Below are 19,594 nucleotides of genomic sequence, written 5' to 3' on the forward strand. Positions count from 1 at the left end.
TATCTCTACAGCACTATTTCCGTTTCTAGCAATCAGGGCCAACTATTAGCAACTATCAAAATACTGAACAATTTAGCTCAAAATTTTGTATTTCTTTAGCTCCACCTGTAAGGAATTTTCTCCTTTCTTACCGTGTACCTTCGGGGTTTAATTGAAAGCACATTCAGCTAGCAAGCGGGATGTCCGGCTTTCGCATTTAGGTGGTGGCATCGCTAATTGTTTGTTTTCTGGCTTAAAAAAAAAAAAAAAAAAAAAAAAAAAAAAAAAAAAACTAACGAATCATAAAAGAATCAACAACCTGTGATAGAAGTAGATTTTTAGCATAAACTCTATCGATTTCGAGGGCGAACAAAGTTCCTCTTCATCAGGAGCAAAGAAATCTGGAACTTATTTTGTTCCTGATGAAGAAGGACTTTGTTCGCCTTCAAAACTGGTAGAGTTTCTGTGCTAAAAATCTACGCTTAACACAGGTTGTTGTTTCACTTTTATGATTTATTTGAAGCGTGTTTCTCTTCTGTCTTGAAAACCTAATGACTTCACATATTTACATTCTGATTGTTCTCATTCCTCCATTTCCTTATGGAAGGGAATCATATAAATTAAATTTCAACATAATTTGTCACCAGTTTAATCAAGGATTTAAATTTCCTGAATAATATTTAAATACTGTAGTTTTTTCAAACCTTTATGGTAAAAGAAATGTGATAGTGTAAACTTGTAAGCATCCTAAGCAATGCAGGGTCTTTACACGTTAACTTTCATCGACGTTTTAGCCATGTGTTGCCTAATTATACTGACAATTAGTTTGCAGATATTAGAAATTGGGAATTTTTATAACAAAGTTAAATGAAAAAAAAAAAATTTACAAAAAGTAAAATCACGGTCATGTGACTGAATCACTGAACTGAGTACTTAAGGGGTTAAAAGTATGGCGCACAGAGAATGCAATGATATTAAGACAAGACTAAAACTACATTTTTACTTTAAATCTCAAAAGCCTTCGAGATAATCTTTCATCTGACAATCTGGCTCGTCAAAGTAGTTAGGAAACTAGAAATTGTTCTTAACCAAGCTCTCCGTCTGATGACAGGAGGTGTTAAAACTGCACTTATTCATGCTATATATTGCTTAATAAGAATGACTTTATTGAATCGATGAAGAGATGTGGAATTTTACTCTACCAAAAAGATATTAGATTTCCTAATAATTCCTTCTTTATATACAACAAAATTACAATGCAGCGCATTTATTGTTGCAGTAGTATACAGTATATGGATATATTTGCTGACTGAGCGAAAAGCTCAAACTGCTCCAGCATCATTATTGTTTCAAAATATAAAATGTTGTAGTTTCTTCTATACCACCTGCAATACATTCCACCATTTCCCGACGTTGTCTGAGTCAATACTCAAGTCTTCTTTTAAATTTTTCACCATCACCACCACTTTCGATAACGCCGTTTAAAACTGGCTGTTAACTGACACCTCATTGTCTTCAGTGATGTATATTTCTACAGTCTTGAAGCTGATGGTCATCGAACCTGCGTTTGGAAGAGATTCGACCAGGCAGATCCCAAGCAGATCTTACGCAAAGGGCACACGGCCAGCATTCCTGGTGTGATGGTGTAGAGTGTTATTGTTAGCGTTATTGCAGTACTCAGCATTAACGCAACTAGTTTGGCACAATTCGGCGATATTTTATGTAAAAAAAACGAAGGATGATTTATAATTGCAGAAAATTGTTTATTATATGCAAACATATTATTGCAGATATATCTTATCTTACGCTTTTAAATATATATTCCAAAAATTCAAACAGGTTTTCTTCCCCCCCCTTTTATAATGGCAATTGCTTTAGCGATTTTGTTGCGAAATATTGTATTAATGCAGATATTTTACTGCAATTTCTTCCTTTGAAGCAAATTTTGTAAGTGCATATTTTAAAATTGAATTTAAGAAACAAAAGTCAAGATCTGTCTATAAAACCAGTTGGAACTCAAAACCTAAGAAAAAGAATGGTTATAAAAATGACGACATTGCTTGCTAAAACTAAGATTGCGGAGTTAACTGCATTCTGAAAATCTGGCGACTGGTGGTTGCACTAATAAATATCACTAACAGCATATGTCCCTAGTTGTCATAAGTACAACGTTAGCAGCGTAGCGGTATGTTGATAACATATTGGATATTGTGATAACTTTCTGAGCCCATTTTACAGTAAGATCATGCTTGGTATCATAAAGCTTGCATATTTCTGCTTATCCGCGCTGTTTACATTCTTACTTGGCCAGCAATGTCCCCAGATTTTTCGCCAGTTGTGTGGAACTTGCTAAATCATCAAGTACAGGGGCCACAGAATATCGATAGTTTGGAGTAAAAATTTAATACAGCCTCTCAAATTCAATCGCGAATGACAATGGGAATCTATATCATTCCTCATCTTGTTGCTATAACAAAAGAATCACAGCTAGGTAAGATTTCTCAAATTAATAAATGCAACGCAACTATGTCCTATAAAGAAGTGATGAAAAAGAAGGACGTAACTGTTTCGCAGTAGTTTATGCAACTGGAAAGAATTACTGAAAAGATTATGTTACACCTCTATCTGAACGGTCTTGGTAATATTGTATCTCATTACATATGTTCGAAAGCACTACTGGCATGAGGAGTTCTATCGTTCATCACCTTTATAATTCGGGAATGCAATGAATTCCAGTGGCAATGAATTCAACATAGGCCACTGGCGTCTGATATACTTTTTCCTTCACAAGTCTCATAAAGAGAAATCTAAAGGGGCTATTAAGTCTGCTTCAGCCTATCTTATCTTGTTGCTTCAGCCTATCTTCCTGGAACAAACGTATTTTTTTTTTTTTTTTTTTTTTTCAGAAATCATCTTTTCAGCTATGTGCACTGCAACACCATGAAGTAAAGCAAATACAAAAAAGATATTTATTGCAGGTAAATGAAGACAAATGAATAAATTTGCAAGCATTTTGAAGGTTTAGAGGGTTGCGAAATTAGTAGAAACAGCTGCCACCCCTGGCAGCTGGACCTTACCCCTTACCCTTAGGCATGGAGTCAAACTGGGCTTGGATGACAGAAACGGACAACTCATTTCATGCTGCTTCAAGTCTATGCCACACTTCATCAACCGTATTAGCTGGAGAGGGGTGGCAGGCCAGTCTCTCAGCAACCCATGACCAGATGTTTTCACTGGGTGGCAGATCTGGAGACCGTGCAGGCAATGGCAGCAATCGAATACCCTGTGTATCGAGGAAGGTCAAAAACGACGTGCAACATGTGGTTTTGCATTATCTTGTTGGAACATGGCGTTTGGGGGCCTCGAAGATAGGGCACAACCACTGGATGCACGATGTCAGAAATGTACCCATCTGCGTTCAAATTACCGTCGATCCGAACTAGAGATGTGCATGTCGTTTACCCAGTGGCTGTCAAATCTTCACAATAGGTGCAGGGCCCCTATGCTGATATCGAATGCAAGCAGGCGACGTGCGGTCTCCTCGGACACTCCAGACACGTACACGGCCATCAGAATACTGCACGTAGAACCTGGACTCGTATGAAAAGGCAACATTGTGCCACTCCCGTACCCAGCTTTGTCACCGTCTCTCTCTATGCTTCATTGTTAAGGGAAGCCGCAGTAATCGTCACCCTACTGATAGTCCACGCTGCTGCATACGTCGACGCACCTTAAGAGCTGATACTGGGCGTGCTGCAAACATGCCCATTTCTTGACTGATGGTCCGCGATATGATCGCACGGTTTTGCAGGGCTGATTTCACAATATGTCTGTACTCTGTGGCATTAGTCATGGAAGGCGTTGAAATCCTGCATGCCATTCAGTATGACCCTCAGTAATTCACTGATTCCGTATTCGCATGACAATGTTTGGATGTCGACCAGTGCGACGGCAATATCATGGAACGATAATCTACTCTTTCCATAGGCAACGATCCTGTCTCTTTCGAATTTCGAAACTTGTTGGTAAGCATTTCCTCTTCTTATTCGAGGCATAACACGATATTCTGAGCAAATGCCAACCTTACAAAGGACTTTCCGAATGAGAAATCCATTACACAACTTTTCTTGTATGTGTTGCTTCAGATATCGTTTCTCCCTCCGCGTCGTCTAAATGCGCTGAAATACTCGTATTATATTCATTATTTGATTTTTATATCAATCTTATACCATCAATTTCCGCCACAAAGCCATTAGTCGCATAACTCATGTATACATTTCTCATTTCTTTCTGAGGTTACGGCCCTCTCTTCGAGCGCTGAAATACTAAATTTTCATATCCCAACTTCTTCCTTTCATGCGATTTTGACGCTAGTCAGATAATTCCTTCATGGTGTTGCAATTTTAATGGCCAGCAGTGTAAATGACATACAATGAAATAAACGCATTCAATTTGGAATATAATTGTCGTTCATTTTCCTCACGTCTTTTCTGGACATTGAAAGATTAAACTTGCTAAAGAGCCTTTTAGAAATCAAATAGTTTCCTTCATCATCTTCTTAAAAGAGAAAAAAATGTTATTGACTCTTCCTATTTAATTAAAAAAACATATATATAGGATATGATACAGTGCTTTAGAATTTTATTATTATATTGCCTTGAAAGCATTCTAAAAATGTGTGCAGTTACTGCAACAAATACTGACCCTGCAATGGTTATGGGTAGGAAATTTCACACAGAAAGATGGCTTTCTAATTCGCTATACACAAAAATTTCTGCGAACTCCCTGACGGATCCGTTTTTGATTTGAATGTGCATTGGCAGACAAAGTCAAGGTACAAAATAAGAAGAAGGTAATTTTGAAATTATAATCAAGAAGATACTACATATTCATGGCATTATGGGGAACTTTAGAGTTTTAGGGACAAATGTTTGACACTTTTGGAGGGTTGAAGAACTTATTACTCCTCACAAAATACTTGTGTTAAAGGCCAAACGCTTGGCGCTTTTAGAGGGTTGAAGAGCTGGCTATTCATCATAAAATACCAAACAGAACAATGAATTAAAGATGGAATCACTGTATGCAGTCTCGATTCTTTGAAACTATCAAAATATTACTATGAAATAACTCTTTTAAATGCCTGAGATATTTTACCCTAATAAGCAACGTATTGGTATGATTTGGAAGATAATTGAAAAAATATTGTATTGCATATATTTGGCAACTACTCATACTTAACATTCATTTATATTTTACTCGAATTTTCTTCTGTAAATGAAAACAATAATGTGTTTTGGTAATTTTTAGCTAAAGAAAGGAAATAAAATAATATCATGTTAACTTACCTGATTTTGATTACAGTCTTTCTCCTCGTATGCACACGAGCAGCCACATTTTAAATGCCTCTCAACCTCGATATTGGAGCATTCCGGAGTCACATGTGATCCCGCCGAAGTAACAACAAGGTTCAGATGTATTACCTATTTCAAAACCAATCTTAATCGAAAATTCAGGAATAAATGCATTTTCAAATATTTATAACCTACTGTATAGTTAAAAACACTTATTTTTAGTCGTCTAATATACAGTATAGTTTGGAACAGAAATTTGAGACCCTTTTTTTAACTATTGCCATTCTTACATAAATGCCAATAACTGAAAACAGGGCTGAAAATTGTAAGTTTATGAATTCTTTTTTAAATTTATACAGTATTTATAATTTATTAGAGCGCTGAATCTTAAAATGACTTTAAGTTTTTCCTCTTCATACACATTTCTTATTGCAAATATTATTAATATTTCTTTATATAGTATATCTGCTCATATAACCTTTCAAATAAAACGATCAGTAAATTGAAAAAATAGAATAAAAACTGGAATTTTGGAACTTCGGATTAGATACCTAATCTGAACTAATTTACCATTAGAGTTTCAAAAATTAAAAATGATTTTAAAATGCAAAAATCATAACATTATAAAAAGTCTATGCAGATTTCAATTTAACACCTAAAACAGATTTAAGCAAAATATAGTTGTAGTAGGCTTATAAGTTTAAATATTAGTCTCACAGATATTAATGATATAAAACAGGGTTTCTTAAACTGTTTTCAATCGCAACTCCTTATTATCACTGAGATTTTTTCGCAACCTCCAGGACCTCATAATATTTACAAAACTTTTGGGGTACCCCATAAGGATTGCACAAATCCGACATACGCGTGTGTGAAACTGTCAATTTTTCACTTGTACTGTAATATACTACTGCAGTTTTAGGTCATTAACTTTAATTTCTAATTTTAAGGCATAGAACAATGTGAAAATTTTAAATAAGTAACAGACGAAATGAAAGCGTCACGTGCAAAGCAAGGAAAATGAACGTTTATATTATAAAAAGAATGCGTCGAAACCTTTTCGTTTGTATCTTTGTCTGTATTGTCCTTTCTTTATTTATTTTCAGATACACTGTGTACAAATATTTGGTAATTGTAAAATTATTATAATAGGTTAAAGAAATATCAAAACTGCTACAATTTTTGGCGACCCCCTGCTGCAGGTCCCGCGACCTCCAAGGGGGTCGCGACCCACAGTTTAAGAAACCCTGATATAAAACATGAAATATCTTATATTTAAAAATGAGCTTTTCAAAGTGGCAAAGCCAAATGTTAAATAAAAAATTTGGTTTGATAATTTTTCATTGTAAATTAATGTTACATTAAGACTTGTGAATTTCTGTAATAAAGATTTAATCATGCAAGATGCAGCTGTCCACTTATTTCACTGGATCATAATGCTTCACGAAACTTATTATTACAGTAAAAGCTTCCTTCAAATAACAACATTTTCTACTTTGCCAAGGTACCAAATTCGTGAACTGAAAATAATAAACACTTAGAAGAGGTTTTATCGAGATGTGTAAAAAAACTGACAATGAAATAATAAGTAAATGAATAAAAAAGTAATCATAACTAAACATAGTAATTTCTATAAGGAAGGAAACTACACCCATCAAAAAATACTTCACACTCGTATAAGTAAAATTATTATTATTAAGTACTCTCGATTATCCGAGTGCGAATTATCTACTTTGCGGATTATGCATTTTTGGTGGTGTCCACGCTCGCATAACCAACGCTATGCAAAACTAACACTCAACAAATCCAAGCATGGTCTCAAAACGGCTGAGCTGCATCTTTAAGTTTCAACGATTACCTCGTACTGCATGCCCTTAGTCGAAGGCATCATTTTGGTTATCACTGGGCATTTTTTTGTTGTGTTGTGTTTCGTACGTAATTGCGTGCATATTTTGGGAGTTTGAATTATCCGTGTATTTCTGTACACTTGCTTCCCTGGTATTAGCCCTGATAATCGGCAGCGCAGTCCCTTCTAATTTAGGTATTTCCCTTTTTTGTATTAAAAATAATAGTTGCTTACAATGTACCATTCTAAAACGCGTCATTTCAAAATTAATCTTCACCATAAGTTCTTACGTAACATAACACTGCAGATGACCTTTATCCAATTCCTGAATAGGTTTTCAATGACAAACTGAAACCTTTCTCATTAACTAAGCCTCCATATTGGATAACCGTCACTTTTCTCTCTTCCGCTTTGCTGTAGCAACATGCTACTGCCTTCAAAAAATATATTTTTCATGGTTATCCTATGTTAAATGTTCTTTAAGAACAAGGCGCTATAGCGCCGATTTGATTTGTGTTAGGTTAAATAAAAATGTGCGCCAACTATCAATAAAAAGGAAATAATTGAATTCAGCCACATCTTCACCTTTCTTCTTTCCTTCTTCACCTTTTCATCTAGTACGCCCTGTTATTATAACGAGCTTCTTCCAAGTTATTACAAACAGTCGACAGTGAATCACCTTAGGGAAAAGTTTCGTTTCACCGAAAATTTTAATTCAAGTCTGTGTGCCCTGCCTATTAATTTTATTTTCGGCGTTCGTAATCAAATCCTCGTTCGTGTTTTGCGCAAATCTAGAAAAATTGCTTTAGCCATTTCGCGCCGATTGTCATGCATACGTACCAGCAAGAAACGCATTAATTTCCCGGGCGGCACGCTGGCGTGCAAGAGCGTTTTCTCGTTCACCCCCCGGCCGTCATATATTTGTTCCAGTGTCTTAGAACGTTTTAAAAAACTAATTTTTGCCACAAGATGGCATTGAATGACCATAAGATACATGTAGATTTGACTTTCTACTCGAAATGAGAGAAACATGACTCACTCACGGGAGAAAGAAAAGCATAATGTTAACAAATGGGAGGGGTCATCTCTTTAGCTCGCCATGTGATATAAACATTCACGTTTCTGATATTCCTCCGAATCCTTATTTTGTCTTTTTTCTCTCTACTTTGTAGCGTCTTTTAGGGTTACTGTGTGAAGTTTTGTTACGTTTTGCGTTGCTTTCGCATATATATTTCGCATTCTTCCCTTTTTATTTTGAAAGTCCCGACTCCAGTTTATTATAGCGAAAATGCAATATTTATCAGAGGAAAGATATACTCGCATAGTAAATGAGGCAATTAATAACATGGATTAGAGTGATGATTTATTTTCTAAAGTGATATTTCTAATGATTTTGAAACAGGCATTTTCAGAGATTGAGCTGAGTGCCTATCTTCCACTTCCCGTGGAAGATTTTGTTACTTCTTCTTGTAAATAGGCTTTCTTGTACTTTTTAATTAATTATGAAGTTTATTAATGCGTTTAATCAATTAAAACTTCGAAATAATTTGAATAGCTTATCCGAGAACTATTTTTAAACTAAGGAGATATTGTAATATTTTTTCATGTAAAAGGCTATTAAATGCTAATTTTAACGTATAAGTAATAATCTGAAACGGTACCAAAAATTACGACCTTATGCCCTTTTTTGAATGATTTTCTTTCTAAAGTTATGCTTAGCGACGCAAAACCACTCTGTCCTGTGGGAGCATTCCTTTCGACTCCCTTCTGTCCCGAGGAAACGTCTTAAACAAAGGAATCGAATTATCTTCGGCCCACCAGCAACCGAGCGGCAAACATTGGTAGTTTCGACCTGAGTTCGTTTCCAAGCAGACGGACTGACTGCATGGGCGTTTTCCCTTTGTGTAACATGTATACGAGTGAGTTTCCCTTGGTAAGTCTTCCACGAAGGCATCCTTTCCCTTAGAAAGATAGCCCTCGCGTGCTTTACCATAACTAAATAAAGCAATCGAACTATCTTCAAAGTGTTTTAAAGGCTACAGCATTACACTGATTAATTTATGTGTACAAGAAGTATTTTTAACAGCGGTATGGGAGCCATTTTTGTACGCTTCATTTTAACAACGAAAATAAGCTCAGATCATAAATCATGAGTGCCATTTATTAGGTACGTGCAAAGTCGCTATCACATACTATGTTTCCGCTATACGAGACTAGACGTCGAAAGGGATTTTTCTCAGAACGCGCATATTTCCACGAAACCTACGTAACAAGGTTTCCATTTTTACTTACTAAACAGACTTGAAACCCAAACAGTAATCGATTATCGCTCAGACTGGGATCGCGTGATCCTTAAGAAACAAAACTTTCGTATGATTGGTTGATCTCTACCCGGGACAGAGCTGCGGACGAAACAGTTTCGACGAAGTTTCAAAATATCTCGCGTAGCAGGGACATCGTTTCTATAGCTAGACGGACTTCGCTCCTAGCGGAGCTGTTTTTTCTAGAAATCCTCCCGTTTAAACCAGTGCTACCAGAATCTCGTTTTTTAGAAAAGTCCCGTCTAGCCGGGACCGTCGCTAGATGTGATACCTCCTTTATTGCCTGCAGAACGTGAAAAAAAATTCATATACTTTGGGTAAAAAAGTATTTGCACACCTACATTTTTGTTTGCAATTCATAAAAAGAAACATTGAGAAATAAAAACATTATATTGCCAAATCAGAATACGTTTAATCATCCAAAACAAACAGAAAAATTACAATAATATAAATAACAATGCTTTTTTGTAACAAAATTAAAATATCTCATATCAAAAAAGTATTTGCACACCTGTATGAATACAAAAGAAATAAAATATATAAGCAAATTTCAAATAACTAATATTTAGTATGCATTCCTTTAGCATCTATTACTGCTTGTAATCTTGCTGGCATTAATTTAATTAAATTTACTGTAACAGTAGGGTCAGTATTCGACCATTCTTCAATAAGGGCTTGTTTAAGGGCAGATTTGCTTGAAATCTTCCTTTTTCTTATTTTTAAATCCAAAGAATTCCACAAATTTTCCAAAGGATTTAAGTCTGGTGATTGTGGTGGAGTGGCAAGTTTTCTGGGTACATTATAAAGCAACCACATTCGTGTTATACCGGCAGTGTGCTTGAGATCGTTGTCTTGCTGAAAATAGTACGAATTACTGATACCCAATTTTATTGCACTTTGTGGCGAGTTATCTCGCAACACATCAATATAGGTTCGAGCTGTCATATTCCCATCAATGAAACACAAATTACCAACTCCTTTGCTAGCCATGCACCCCCAAATCATAACAGAACCTCCTCCATATTTAACTGTAGGTAACACATTTTTGGTATGAAAAGCAGTACAAGGTTTTCTCCAAACTAATTTCCTGTCATCTGATTTAAAGATATTGAACTTACTCTCGTCGGAGAATATGACATTTTTCCAAAAATCAATTGGCATATTGATATATTCCTTAGCGAATTCAAGTCTCTTCAGTCTATTTCGTTCAGTTATGAGAGGTTTTTTTTTCCTTGGAGATCTCTCATAAATGTGTGCATCGTGCAGGACATTTCGAACATTTTGGGCACAGATTTGAACTCCAGATGTTGAAGCGACATCATTGGCTAAAGTAATTGCACTAACAAACGGATTTTTCGATGCTTCTCTTATGATTTTTCGCTTTATTCGCAGTGAAAGTTTCTTTGGGCGTCCAGAGCGCAAGTTATTTGATGTAGATCCTCTTTCTTTATGACATTTTATAATATACCGAACAGTAGAGAAGCAAACATTTACATCTTTACCTATTTCTCGATAATTTATGCCCTTTTCACGTAGAGAAACAATTTTTTCTCGCAACGAAATCGGCAGTTCAGATTTCTTAGGTGCCATTACAATTTGAAATCGACAATCAACTGATAACGTTTCGACAACACCTCCTTTTATAGTCGTCTTATGTATGTTATTTACTGCGGGATGACTGTCAAATAATAGCATAAAAATGCAAATTTGCTAGAGTTGAGTGTGCAAACACTTTTTTGACATAAGCTATTTTAATATTGTTGCAAAAAATGTTTTTATTAATATTATTGTATTTTTTGTAATTAATTTAAATGAATAAGCTTATTCTATTTTTTAAAATGCCAATTTTTGTATTTCTTAATGCATTTTCTTATAAATTGTGAGCAAAAATGTATGTGTGCAAATACTTTTTGTACCCACTGTATGTGCTGGAGGAAAAAAACAAATTGAATGACAGTGAAGTAAATAAGTGAAATTGTTTTTTAAAATTTTTACATGCCGTGCTTCTGTTTTCAAACTCTACAATTCTGATCTTACCATTTAATTTATAAATTAATTAATTAATTCATTAATCAATTAAAATATTTTGATAATCATCAAATAGAAATGCGAATGATATAACTTACTTTGAAGTTTAGATATGTTATGCTATTTTTCTTATTATATTGAAACCCCCTGACAGTCGTTTATTGTACTGACTCGGATCGGTATTTTGGCAGTCTCGGCATCGGGAGATAGAAACACGAGCCTGGCGGTTTCGCTTGCCCAGATGGGAGATACCTTGGGACGAAACTTCATTGGCCCTAATCTGGGAAGGCGGTTGACTTAAGTCATGTTACGTAGAACAAGGCAGCCCGCGTAGTACTCGCAGGAGCATATTGACGACCAATCAGATCTCCAAGCGTGCAAGTTTCCTGCCATACCTCACGAAATCTCATTCAGCATAAGGAAGTCAGCATTCAAAACTCATTTCATATTTTAATATTTAATAACACATGCATTTAATGATAAATACTGGCACGACTCATTGTTTAGAAAACTTCTATTTAAGAATTCCAGAAGTCGGTTTGCTGAAAATAAAAACTTAACTTCTGTTGAAATATTTATAAACACAAAAGTCTAATAAGTTAATATATTCATTAAATTTGATCTCTGGAAAGTTTGGCAATTTTTTTGGCGAAATATATATTTGGTGATAATTATAAAGCTGATGATCAATAAAATAAGATAGATAGCTTGAAAATTTAAAGAGAAAAACCTGTCGCCAATAATGTCTAGATGTCAACAATAATTATTAAAGTCAGCCTCATAGCTCCCAACTGACCAACCAAAGTAACTATTCAAGTTCGCAGTTAAAATCATTCGATTCATTTTTTATTGGAACATCAGAGTTAGCTGCCTTTGCTTTTGGATAATGTATCTAGAAACGGTTCAAGAAGTCGGATTGCATTCATCTTCTTTTCTGTTACTTCCTCTGTCAACGCGAAAGGATTTTCATCTAGCCATTGAAGGATATCATTACAGATGCTTTGAACAGATTCTTTCTCCTCCTCTGACAAATCCTCAGATGATGTATTTGCACAGGTTTCTCGAATGGAATACAGATAAGCTTGCAGTGCATTGAGTTCTAAAATGCTTTCTTTTCTAACATTGTCTTCTTTTTCAAACTTTTTAGCTTCTTTAACTTTCTGTTCAATTTCTTGAGGCAGTAACCCTCCTTTCTGGGTTCTAATTTTCACACTTTTCCCTTTCATGGTATCCTTTTCAACAGCAGAGATTGTTAGAAGACCGTCGAAATCAATTTCGAATGTCACCTCAATTTGCGGTACACCTTTGGGAAGAGGGGGAATGCCGAACAAATCAAACTGTCCTAAAAGGTTATTGTCTTTTGTCATAGAACTCTCGCCTTCGAAGACTTGAATGGTAACACCTGGTTGATTATCCGTGTAAGTGGTAAATGTATGTGTTATACTACATGGAATAGAAGTATTTTTTTCTATTACTTTGTACATTACACCTCCTGAAGTTTCTATACCAATAGACAAAGGTGTCACATTCCTGAGCAGGACACCTGCAATTCTTTCATCAGTTTCGCCAGAAAGTATAGCAGCTTCTACTGCTGCTCCTACTGCAACCGCTTCGTCGGGATTGATAAAAGAGCAAAAATCATCTCTCTCAAAAAAATCCTGAATTATGCTGCGAACTTTTGGAATTCTGGTGCAGCCACCTACCAAAACAATGTCCTGGATGTCAGCCTTTTCTTTTTTTGCTTCTAGCAGTGCATGTTCAAGATGTTTCTTAATTTGACAAAAGAGTGGCTGACATATCTCCTCGAATTCTGATCTTGTAAGTTTCGACTTAAAATCAATGTTATCGAAAAGAGAATCAATTTCTATACTGGTCTCTTTCGCTGTACTTAAGGTGATCTTAGCTTCGCTACATGCTAAATTGAGTCGCATGATTGCACGCAAACAATCTCTCAAATCTCTGTTATGCTCTCGTTTGAAAATTTCAACAAAATGTGTTACAAGTCTATTGTCTATATCTACTCCACCGAAATGAGTGTCTCCTACTGTAGCCTTGACTTCAAATTCAGGACCTTGTTTTATATTTAAAACAGATACATCTAAAGTGCCACTCCCCATATCTAACAAAAATACTGTCTTTTCTTCTTCGATATCTTTATGCAAACCATATGCAATAGCAGCCGCGATTGGCTCATTTAAAATCCGGAGAACTTCAAATCCAGCTATGATACCCGCATCTTTTGTTGCTTGTCTTTGGGCATCATTAAAATAAGCAGGAACTGTAATAACAGCACTTGTAATTTGAGTTCCAAGGTAAATCTGGGCAATTTCCTTCATTTTGCTTAGAATCATAGCACTTATTTCTTCCGGATCAAATATTTTCTTCTCATTTTTATAAGTAACCTCAATTCTTGGTTTCTCATTGTCATTCAACACTTTGAACGGCCACATTTTGATGTCCTGTTGTACATGTTGACAGTCATATCTCCTACCCATTAATCTCTTGATACTGGAAATGGTATTTTCCGGGTTCATTGGTGACTGAGCTCTAGCAGATTGCCCAATTAGTCGTCCTCTATTTGTAAATGCCACGAAACTTGGCGTAATCCTGAAGCATTGTTCATTTTCGAGAATATGAACGCTTCCATTTAAGTATACGCCAACACAAGTATTTCCAGTTCCTAAGTCTATACCTATAGCAGATGGCATCATAAAATATCTATAGCAGGATAAATATCAGCTAAAATAATTTCTAAATATTGAATTCTATTTTTTTTTTCAACTGAATATCACGAGAAATTAAACATGCTTTGCTCACGTGATAAAAGCAAAATATTTCTGTCTTCTTACAATTTTTCTTGGGAAAAGGCATCGTTATAAAAATAATGACTTATATTCTAAGATTTAATGTTTATGATTATATTTGTATTTTTTTACCATCTTAGCTTTCCACTTCACGGACTTTAGTCGTGAAATTTCTCATAGGCATTATAAAAAAAGGAAGTCTAACAGTATTTTGGTTGGCATACGTTTTCGTGAAGTATTCCGAGCTTTTGAACTCAAGACTCTTTTAAAATAATTTGTTACTTATTATTTTACTGCAATTTCACTTTGGATATTATGAGAATAGAAGTTTTTGTTTACTTGAAAAAACTAAAATGTTTTGAGTAAACAACCAGTTTACATCAATTCTTCGCAAATGTTGTCAAAATTGTCAATTTGATGATCATTGACAGAAACAAGAATTCCGCTCGGATTCCTGTTTCTCTTTCAAGCTCGTGTGTCTATGAAATATTTAGGAATATATAAAATTATGATACTTGCTTGCTAAAACAGCTATTGTTTAAGCCTTCGGCAAGCTCTGAAATATACGCCTTATAACTTTTGCAATGAAGTTGGTCGGTTTTGGCGTTTAAACGCGGTGGCTGCTTTAACAGGGAAAATCCTGAACTTATTAATTTGAATCAATTATTACTTAAACTTATGATTCATTTTCTTTGAATATATTAATAAGAAAGAGAAAATAATGCGAGAAATAGCATTTACATATGAAAAAAAAAAAACAAATCACCCCATTAACAAAACATTAATGAGCAAGGATACTTACTATAGCTACTACTGAAGAAAGTTACCTATTAATATTACCCAATGTAGACCACAAATCCTTCTAGTACAACATATAAACAGTCAATTAACACAGATTTTGTATGCTATACTACGCTCTCTTTTAATAAAATAAGGTTGAAAACAGAAAATCATAAATATTTAAGAAGCGTATTTGTTGTATTCCACTGTATTAAATGATGCTATAGAGTTTACGTCCTCCTTTTTCGTTTTCATATGTTTGTAATCTGAATCATCCTTTTTATCAATATCTACATATACTGTCTTTTATAATTATAAACATAAATATTATCTTTTATGATAAAAAAATACTATATTAATATCTGTTCGTGTAACCAGAGAGACATTTTCAATTTGGTTATACAGAAGTATAGACTACTCATATCTCCACTATGATTAGCTCCTCATTTTTTATAATGAACTTAATGATCTCCTGTAGACCAGCTGTACACCTTAGATTGTAAAACAAATCTGTGTTTGCAATGGTTGATGCAAGTCTTGGAAGATATTCCTTTCTAATGGTTGAAACTAGTAGGCAGTGGAACAAAAGCTGCTTGCGTCCGCAGTTTCTGCGTTAGCCCCTCTCCTTTTAAGAAAACGCTTTTTCACATTATTTTTGAGAAAATACTTAAAGTACGACGGAAATTTTCAGTGATTTGTGATGAGTTGGATAGCAGAGAATCCATCTTCAATCTCTTAAAGGTTTCCTTCGGAAAGGACTCGTAGTCTCGTAGTCCAGAATCAGCTTCCTCCCATCTTATATGGCATGATTCAAGAACACGTTCGATAATCTTTCTCTTCGCAACCGACTTCGATATCGAAAATTGATTGTCAATTTCTTCTTTCTTAAGGGTCTCCTTGGCTGCTTGATCCGCTATCGTTTCTGTCGATGTCAGTGTGCTCTCTTATCGAGTTCAGTGTGAATAGTCAGAGCCTCCTCTCAATGATAGGAACGTCGTCGTTCTGCAATTTAGCGCTCGTAGGATGCTTATGCTAATATGATTGTTCTGTTTTTTCCTTTTAGGGAATCGTTTACCCACATGAAGACAGTCCGTAATGCTACTGCTTCCATTTAGAAGACTGAACTTATATTAATCGTACTTTTTGCACCTGTATGGCCTACCCATTGCTGAAGACGACAATGCTTCTCTAACCCGATATTCAGCTTTAAAACCGTCAGTTAAGATTTTCAAATTACTTTCTCTTGGGAGATTCTTCTGTCGTGTCAATTCTGCAGTTTAAGCAGGATGTGTCTTCATCCTGCCTAGCTCCTCCTCAATTTCTGTTTTTGAAATTCACTTATCCTCTCGAATGATATCTTCACCGCTATGGCTGAGCCTGTAGACTTCATTCACTTGATCTGTCTTCAGATCAAATGGCAGGCACCCACCACTACTTGTTGTGCTGAAGTGGATGTAGTACGGAATACTACATGGAAGTACGATCCCCTTTGAATCTACATCAGCTTATTCGTTACCCTTACTGTACCACTGTAGTGCCAGGAAATCGAGCAGCCATAGAGGATTAATCTTTCTATTGCTCTTTCATAATCTTTAGGCCCATAATCTTTATAGAATATAAAGCATTTAAGCTGTTTACCAAAGCTTAAATTTAATTAATTAATCTCACATTTCGCTAAGATGTTGCCCTTTTGTCAGCTTCTTGTCTAGCAAAAATCTTAAGTTGTTCATAGCGTTCTTGTTACGAATCAGATTATCCATTCATTTGAGTCTTGGTGAGTCGTGAACCAGTTTTAATCCTTTTAGGAACGCAATTATGTTATTTTTTTCCAATGGCAGATTGTGAACAGTTACAGTGTAACACAGTCCATTAATCTATACAAGGCCAGATGTGTTGGTCTCTTTATTATGGAAGCACCTAATAGGTGGGCCACCTTCGCCTCCTATGAAGGGACGGACAGTTGCAACCATGCCTTCTCCGGGATTCGAAACCAGGCCCTTCGGTTTGCCGTCTTTCTTTCGAGTATACCGTCTGGGTCGCATTATTCTCTCCGCTGAAATTTAGCTTGTATTTTCTCCTCCATGCTTCCAGCTTACGTAATGCATGCTTAAATTTTTGCTCAGTAGTATTGTCACCTAATAAATTATTATAAAATCATCCGCATAAGCTTGGAAAGTCATATCTTTCCCAAGATCGTGATTCAGCGCCGTCTATCTGCCTAAAATAAGAGGACTTTCTAAGAGAAACTAGCTCGTATCTACCTTACAAATTGCGAAGATAAAAAACGCCCATATTGCCAGTAGTTTTTTTCTCTGAAATTAAATCTACATCAAAGTACCAACATTCAACGATTTTATCACTCGGTTGCTGATGGGCATATAGAATTCTAATCCAGAATATATTTGCAGTCGGAAAAATGATATATAGTTCTGAAAAGATTAGAAGCCGTTACAATAGCAAATATTAGACTGTCTCTTACATAGTGAAAACTGCTTTCACTGCCGCAAGTGCAGATTTTTATTGTCGTTCTGTGGATGAAACCGAAAACACAAACAAAGTGAGATATTAAATCAATCGCTTTCCTAGGAAAGTTAGCTCAATCGCAAATTGGAAAATATTGGAAAACGGTTTTCTGCCTCATGAAAGGAATAGAACTCCACCAGACACAGCTGCGCAACTGCGCAAGGAATGGCGCAGTTTCAGTTAAATGGAAATAGGATGCATGAGAAAGCAATGTAAATTACCTTGTACACAAAATACGCGATTTAAAAGACTCTTCCTAATCAATCATCATAGTTCATGAAATATACGTATAAATACTTCACTTGTGGTACATGGTTTCAGTTAGACGCCCTAAAAAGTATAAAATAAATTTTTTTTAAGTATCGCAATATTCTTGGTCAGATGGGATTAAAAAATAAAACCTTATGACAGCTCAAAGTGATGAGTATATATAAAATTGTCAAAGACAAATTTAAATTAATCGAATGAAATCATTTTATATACAGTGGTACCTTTAACCACTATTTCTTAGCAAGATGAAAAGGTAAAAACGATGGCGAGAAAGCGATTAAGAAACTGTTGTAAATAAGTAACTTTTACAGTAAATAAATAATATTTATTATTTTCAATATGTCTATATTACATGCTTTATAACCAAGAATGTTGTATGGATATTTTTGAATGAATAGTTCATATTAATAGAAGATATAACTTTTCGAGACTTTTTCAAATTTTCAATTTTTTTTTTAAAAATTTCAAATATTTTCACCTTTTACCTCCCTGTTAAATGCGAATCATTACTGCGTTGCCAAATTTAGAGTCCAAAGGAAAGATAATGCAAATAATATATATACTCTGCTATAAATTCTCCCTTCCGAACATTCCATGTGGAAACAAACTAACCAAGAGTGTGCTTTATAAAGTAATTAATACGGTAAAAAGATAATTTGGAGAATGATGGATACGGGAATGCTATTTATATAGAACTTCATTTGAGACAAAAAAAAAAAAAAAAAAAATGATAGAATAAAACGATAGCTGCGGGAAAAACCGATCGATGTTCTATTGCATATCATTTCTTGCCTTAAAATTCTCTTTATATGCCGCTACCCAATATAATTCTTCTATGGCTTTTATATTTAAATCCGTACTGATAGCCAAGTATATCGAGATAAAGTTTATTTATTTGTATTTTATAATCTTTTTGTGCATTTAACTGAAGCCGCGTAACTTAGAAAAAATTTTATGTGTGTTTTATTTTATACTTCTTTGTTCAAAAAAGTGACGAAATATAATAAAGACAAAAAATATTTGTCTCTGAACATGGGAAAATTATCCCTTCTAATCAGCAGAGCAACGAAGAGCATGGAGTTGTTTTTCTATCACAGTTTCCCGATCATACTGTTTGTGTAAGATTATATTTAATTCAATCGAATATTGTTTGACGTAGAAGTATGGTTTCATCTTTATCAGTTATCGTGGCACACCTAACAGTGACAGACTAAATCTTTGATTCAAAAAGAGTTATTTCATTAAAAATAGAAAAAAATGATAATTTTTTAAAAAAACAACCAAAATTCGATAAATTGAATTGAAGATTGAAAAGAAACTTCAATTGAAATATTATGTTTTCAGTTATCTGTTGATCCAAAGATCGAAATTTTGAGATGATTACATTCCTCGTTAAGTAAAAACACATGAAAAATCTGTAAAAATCCATTTTACTGAAATGTAAAAAACAAAATTTAAACTGTAGTAAAAAACAAAACTTAAATCGAATTTAATATACAAAAGAGAGAAAGAGAGATCATCGAACACACATTTACGTGTAAAATTTCAAAGAAATTTTCTTGGTAGAATGGAATTAAAAACTGATTTCTTCAAGATTTGACTCAAACACGTTGACTAACGAATAGGTAAATAAGATATATCTAAGTAAAAACGTTTTAAAATATCACCAAGTCAAAAAAAAAAAAAAAAAAA

General features: G+C 34.7%; 2 protein-coding genes across 4 annotated transcripts in view; both read right to left on the reverse strand.

The window, feature by feature from the left end:
• Positions 1-19,594, reverse strand: part of LOC118195268 (uncharacterized) — an 83,984-nt gene that overhangs the window by 41,969 nt on the left and 22,421 nt on the right. For 2 of the 3 annotated variants that reach the window (XM_035366544.2, XM_035366538.2), the window contains exon 4: positions 5,325-5,459. The exons of the other annotated variant lie outside the window; for it this stretch is intronic. In XM_035366544.2, the coding sequence (XP_035222435.1) occupies positions 5,325-5,459 (135 nt within the window). The remainder of the gene's footprint in view (positions 1-5,324; positions 5,460-19,594) is intronic. 3 annotated transcript variants of the gene reach the window in all.
• Positions 12,076-14,238, reverse strand: LOC118195251 (heat shock protein 70 B2-like). Its single transcript, XM_035366513.2, has one exon. The coding sequence runs from the start codon at positions 14,234-14,236 to the stop codon at positions 12,389-12,391; it is 1,848 nt and encodes a 615-aa protein (XP_035222404.1). The 5' UTR covers positions 14,237-14,238; the 3' UTR covers positions 12,076-12,388.

This window comes from Stegodyphus dumicola, chromosome 6 (assembly GCF_044657685.1).
Source record: "Stegodyphus dumicola isolate Sdum_Otavi_A_Nest chromosome 6, ASM4465768v1".
Taxonomy (NCBI): Eukaryota; Metazoa; Arthropoda; class Arachnida; order Araneae; family Eresidae; genus Stegodyphus; species Stegodyphus dumicola.

Excerpts from the sequence above, each read along its gene's own strand:
- LOC118195251 (XM_035366513.2), bottom strand. The coding sequence starts at position 14,236 with ATGATGCCATCTGCTATAGGTATAGACTTAGGAACTGGAAATACTTGT.